We start from the raw sequence: 5835 nt of genomic DNA, 5'->3' as shown, positions 1-5835 counted from the left end.
TCGGTAACGTTTATTACTGCAGTAACGCCGGCGGAGATCAACCGAGGTCCGAATTTCGGCTGCTCTGCTGTTCCCGCGCACAGCTTCATATTATATACTTTTAGTTGTCAGGATGTGTGGGATTTGAGGATGAATGGGATGATAGTTCCCCATCATCACTGGAGTAGGTGCGAATAGACTGTTTCCTGCCGTCCCAGGAGAGTTGCAGGGCACGCACAACAGGGTGCTAATTGGTTTATGTAAAATGGGTCCGGGTATTATCTGCTTGTCTCTCTCTGTGAGGGCAGGGGCTAGCACCCCCCTTTGTTCCCTTGGGGTGTTGGAGTGTATTGGTCTGTCCGTACCTGTCTGGTGGATGCCTGTCCTTTGTGTCAGAATGGCTCCGTATCGATGGGCATGTGTGTGTTTCAGTCAGTCTCTTGATGTGATTAGGAGATGGGTTTCAATATTTAATTAATCCCAGAGTTTTGGCCCATGAGTCATGGGTAATGTTGGTCTAGTGTGGATTCTATCTGTCCTCTGTCTCCTATCTCCCAGTCACGTGGGCAGACCGGCAGCTGCTGAGTTTTTGTGGGTTTAAAGCTGCGACTGCTGTTTAATACACAAAAGTGAATTCTTATCGTTTCCTGATGTAGGCATAGTCCCGTGGCAAATGCCGATATTTTAAAAGTCGGCTCCTCGCCCGGTACATTCCGCCAGCCGTGGGGCCTTTGGATAGTCCCGGGAGAAGGTCACATTAACTCGAGCCCTGTGAGCTCACGGTGCCTGATCGCCCGCCAGGAGTCGATGGCGTGGAGCATGGTCTTTCTGGCCTTCCGTTTTTTGTGCTGGCGGGGTGAATGACATGCCAGCAGGAGCCAGGCCAGAGCCAGCAGTAACTGTATGCCTACAATGGTGTGCGAGATGATTCGGATCCAGGGATGGATGTTTACGTTCAGGCCCCAATCCCACACCCTCTGCGCCCACCCCTGGGACTGCAGAGCTGTGTCTGTGTCCTCCTCTAGGTCCTTTACATGCGACTGCAACTGGTGATACAATTTCACTGAGTGTCCTACCCGGGTCCTAAGCTCCCGTAAGACCTCAGCCAAATGTGGGATGGGGGCTTGTTCAGGCTCCTGATATTTCCTGAGGGTGTCCCTGAATTTATCAGTAATTTGTATGGACTTGGGGTTCTGTCGTCGGACCTCTGAGATGTGAGCTTGCCCAACAGTGACTGGGCGCCTGGGGGTGAAGCAGAACTCGTGCTGGGGAATCGGGCACTGCAGTCCATTATACCAAAATGAGGTTTCAAGAGTGGAGACACAGTATCGCCCCCCCCCCCCGACCATATTCCGCCCTAGTGAAGTGGGGGCCCGTGGGTTCGATTTCAAGGGTGCAGCCCTGTGTCCGGTTGAACCCGCAGTCCGCTGTTTCACTCCTTTGTAAGGGGTGAGGGCAGATGGTAATCGCCCCTCGCTGCTTGCAGCCCATAAGCGGCACCCCGTACACAGCGCCGTTTCGAGATATGGCTGTGTGGTGAGCTAATCGATATTTGAGGGAAGCATTTTCCCATATGACTCCGATGTTCTCCATGTGAAACAGGGGAAATGGCCCTGACTCTGGGGTGACCACGGGGATCAGGAGGACAATCCCGACTCCTGTCGCCTCACTGACCTCACAGTCGGGAACCACTGGGTATACTCTGGTCATACCCTTCAGAGTCCGGCTGTCGAGCGGCCCGGAGCGCCCCGCGAGTGAGGCCAGTTTGGCACTGTCGATCCAGTCAGGCACCTCCCCCCTTTGGACCTGGTCAAGATTATGCCGGATCTGGGCTACCATCCACAGGCCATACGCATGGCACAGCTGCCCCTTGTTGATATGGGCCGTGTTTTCTCTTTCCCGGTCTATAAGGCGGTTAATGGTGTGGGCGTGTGTCTCCAGGACTGCAATGCCGTCGAGCTGGATGTACGCTCCCTCTTCCCCCAGGCGTGCCTGGTCTGCCTGATCTGTGAGAGACCTCTGTAGCAGGTCCCTCATTACCCCTTTTAGTTGCGCGACCTTTTCGTTAAGGCCCTGGATGTCCAGGGAGTTTACTACGGATGTCCCCGTGTTGAGTCCTGTGAGAGCATCGTTGACTATGTCCCGTCTGTGTCGTTGTGTGTGCGTGTTATGTATGTCATTTCGGTAGTGGGTTGCCCCCATGGCGTCTATGGCCCTCTCTATAACCTCCTTCCCCATCATGGCATATAGGTTGCGTACCTGTGTTGTGCAATAGTCCGGTACCCGGATGCCCGATATATTGACCAGCACAGGCACGACCTCGTGTCGGACGTTGTCATAAAGGGCCTCTCCCTCATCCCACAATACCAGTCCCCCCGCGGGCCCCGGTCCCAGGGAGGGGCATGGCAATATCTCGGGAGTCGTGGTCGGGGGCGGTATGGTCGGGGCGGGTGGAAAGCACAAGTACAAAGAGACTACCGCGGCATTGGTGGGCTCGTAATATCCGCAAACGGACAGATCCCGTACAGTAAAGGCATCAAATGCCGGGGCAGAGGAGAGGTCTTCTGGCATGGCACACATTGTCCCGAACATGCAACCCCCCAAGTCCATCGCCTCAGCACGCCGGAGGTAGGTCGGCCGCGGGTCGCACTCCAACGTGCAGAATAAACGGGAGGACCTCCAGCCAGGCGTTGTAGAACGCGTCGATCACATCAGGCTTGTCCCTTGCAGGAATACAGATGGCGTCGGACGCGTTGAAGGCAACACCGTGGCGGTAGAAGTTGTCATGTATTTCGGGGAAGGAAGGCGCCAGTCGTAGGGCGAAGAGGAGAGCAGGGAGGAGAGCGGTGCACCGGTGAAGCATGATCTGTGGGAAGAGAGGGAGAGAGGCACCCTTACCAAGGGTGTAGGGTTAGCGTGTGTAGGAGCAGGTCTCCCTGGAGCCGGTCCACCCATTGCATTGTAAGGAGAAAGAGTTAGAGTCAAGTCAAGGGGGAGTGTCTGTCCGGTCGGGGCTTAAGGGTAGGGCTTAAGCTGGGACCAGTGTTTCCACCTGCCCTTTCCCTTCATGTCGACACAGGCGCAAGTGTCGCTGGTGAGGATGATTTCGTGCGGTCCCAGCCACCGGGGGACGAAGCCGGGTCGGTCGGGGGCGGTCCTGACCAGGACTTTGTCCCCAACGCCGGGAAGGGGTTTGGCGGGCAGATGCGGCTGCAGTTTTGCCTGGTCCCTAATGTCCTGCTGGTCACGCGCGGTTTGTCTAAGGGCCCGCAGCTGCATGTCCAGCTGCCTGATATAGCGCGTCACACTGTCCCTCAGGGGGGCCATATCTTCCCCCCCGACCATGACATTCTCTGGTAGTCGCATGGCCCTCCCTGTCATGAGCTCGAAGGGGGTGAGGCTAGTGGAACGGCCTGGGGTGGCCCTCAAGTGCATCAGTATGCAGGGCAGAACGTCCACCCAGCCCTGCCCTGTTTCGGTGATCGCGAAGGCGATCGTCGCTTTGAGGGTCCGGTTCATGCGCTCGACCATCCCGGAGCTCTGGGGATGGAACGGGACGTGGAAGCGCTGTCTGATGCCTAGGAGGCGGCAGGCCAGTTTCATTGCGCGTCCGGTGAAGTGCGTGCCCTGGTCTGAGTCAATCTGGAGGGGGACCCCCCAGCGAGGGAAGATGTCGAAGGCCAGCACTCTGGCCACGGTGGCGGATGTACAGTCCCGTGTAGGGAAGGCTTCTACCCAGCGCGTGAAGTGGTCAGCGATCACCAGGCAATACTTCTTGCCACGGCTGGGGGGTAGGGGTCCTGTGAAATCAACCTGGAAGTTCTCCCAGGGCCCCTTGGGCCGTGGCTGGTGCGCCAGGGGAATGCGCAGGGGCTGCCCTGGGTTGTGCTGGGCGCAGACAACGCATCCGCGGCAGTGTTTGGCCACATCGCGGCCGAGGCCGGGCCACCACCAGTCAGCCTGGAGCCTAGCAAGCGTTCCGTCGCGGCCCGTGTGGTCCGGCTCGTGGTGTAATTGCATCAAGGTCATTCTGATAGCCGCGGGTGCCACGACCCTGTCGCCGTGCCGCCACACCCCATCGGGGTCGCGGGGGCTGCGCCCTTTGCCAGCCACTCCTCTAACTCACCGGGCTGCGCGCAATTCTGGACGTCCAGGACATTCACATCCCGGACCTTAGTAGCGGGTGCTGCATGCGCGGGTGGTAGCGCTGCGCCCGCGGCGGCCTTTGCAGCCAGGTCGGCCCAATGATTCCCAAGCTGTTCAGCGGTGGTGGCCCGCTGGTGTGCTTTGATTTTTATCACCGCAGCGAGCGGGGTAGGCGTGCGGCCGCCACCAGGTCGCGGACCGTATTTTCGTGTTTGATCTGGCCACCGCCGGCCGTGATAAAGCCCTGGCGGCTCCATGCTGCCATGTAATCATGGACTACCCCGAAAGTGTACTGGCTGTTGGTAAAGATGTTTACCCGCTTGCCCGCTCCCAGGCGGAGTGCGGCGGTGAGGGCGACCAACACCGCGACCTGGGCAGAGGTGTCGCCCCCCATCGTTCCCTGTGCTCGGGTGGTCCTGGTATGGTCGGACCCCTCGACAAGCCTACGTGAGCCGTCCACATACAACGTCAGGTCGGGATCAGGGACTGGGCTGTCGGCCACGCAGTCCCCCTCCGCCGAATCGATGGCGGCCTGGCAATGGTGGGGTTCCCCCACCGCGATAATCCCGTCGGCGGGGTTTGGCCCCGTGTCCCTAACGATCTGAATGGACTGGTCCCAGGGGAGGAGAACCACCTCCCAAGTTGCCCTGCGGACATCCGAGGCTGTCCGGAGGCGGCCCGTCTTCAGGAGTTCAACTATCGTGTGTCTAGTGTGTAGTATTATCTGGCCGGACATGGTGACCGGCTCACACACCCGGACCGCCCATGCGGCGCAATCCAGCGCCGCTACGCAGCGGTGCATGCCCTTCACGACCGGGGACTCCTTTGTGGAGTAGTAACCTACTGGGCTCATGTGGTCGCCTGAGGTTTGCATGATAACAGCGCTGTAAAACCCCCCCTCGAGTCCGTAGAAGATGTGGAAGGGCTTGGATAGGTCGGGGAGGCGCAGGGCCGGGACGCTGAGGAGATGGGACTTTAACATAGAGTAAGCGTCGTCCTGTTCGGGTCCCCATACCACCCTCTCCGCTCCCGGCCTGCCCCCCTTCACCAGGCGCTGAATGGGTTTGGCGATAGTGACGAAATGTGCAATGAAGGGGCGGCAGTAGTTAAAAAGCCCCAAGACGCGGCGGATTCCCCTGACTGTGTCCGGCCGCGGCATGTCAGCGATGGCTGACTTGCGGTCGGCGGGTAAGGTCTTGCCCCCCTGGCTGATGTCGTGTCCCAGGTAGCGGACTTTAGCCAGTCCGACCTGAGCCTTCGTGGGGCTTATTTTGAATCCTGCCCGGGCGAGCGTCCGCAGGACGGTGGCCAGGGCCCCCAGGTGTTGACGCACGTCCGCGGACGCGATCAAAAGATCGTCGACATACTGTAGGAGGGTGCTCGAGAAGGGGGAGAGGTCGCACCCCTCCAGGGTCCGGCTCATGACACTGTGGAAAATGTTAGGGCTATTGTGGAAGCCCTGTGGCAGGCGGGTCCATGTGTACTGCCTGTCCCGCAGCGTGAAGGGAAACTTGTCCTGTGAGTCACGGTGCAGGGGAATGGACCAAAAGCCATTCGCCACGTCCAGGATCGTAAATATCCGATGTGAGGGTTCGAGGCCGTTGAAGATGGTGGTCGGGCTGGCTACGATAGGGTGTTCTTTGGGGGTGACCCTATTGAGTGCCATGTAGTCGATGGTGAGCCTGTAGTTGCCATCCGGCTTCCGGACTG

At 58.9% G+C, this 5835-nt stretch overlaps 2 protein-coding genes across 2 annotated transcripts; both read right to left on the bottom strand.

Moving 5' to 3' along the window:
* LOC148152154 (uncharacterized) lies at window positions 1–4672 on the bottom strand. Its single transcript, XM_087991738.1, is given in 3 exon segments — window positions 1–1325; window positions 1327–2845; window positions 4106–4672. Coding segments are annotated over 2 exon segments (1857 nt in total). The 5' UTR covers window positions 2590–2845; window positions 4106–4672; the 3' UTR covers window positions 1–731.
* On the bottom strand, window positions 2995–4008 carry LOC148152155 (protein NYNRIN-like). The gene has a single exon (XM_087993326.1). The coding sequence runs from the start codon at window positions 4006–4008 to the stop codon at window positions 2995–2997; it is 1014 nt and encodes a 337-aa protein (XP_087849452.1).
* Window positions 4673–5835: the final 1163 nt, after the last annotated feature.

This window comes from Chiloscyllium plagiosum, unplaced genomic scaffold (assembly GCF_037043375.1).
Source record: "Chiloscyllium plagiosum isolate Xiang-an unplaced genomic scaffold, Cpla_swu_hap1 HiC_scaffold_1, whole genome shotgun sequence".
In the NCBI taxonomy this organism is placed as follows: domain Eukaryota; kingdom Metazoa; phylum Chordata; class Chondrichthyes; order Orectolobiformes; family Hemiscylliidae; genus Chiloscyllium; species Chiloscyllium plagiosum.
The sequence above is the reverse complement of the archived record's forward strand: the minus strand, read 5'-3'. Positions and strand labels throughout refer to the sequence as shown.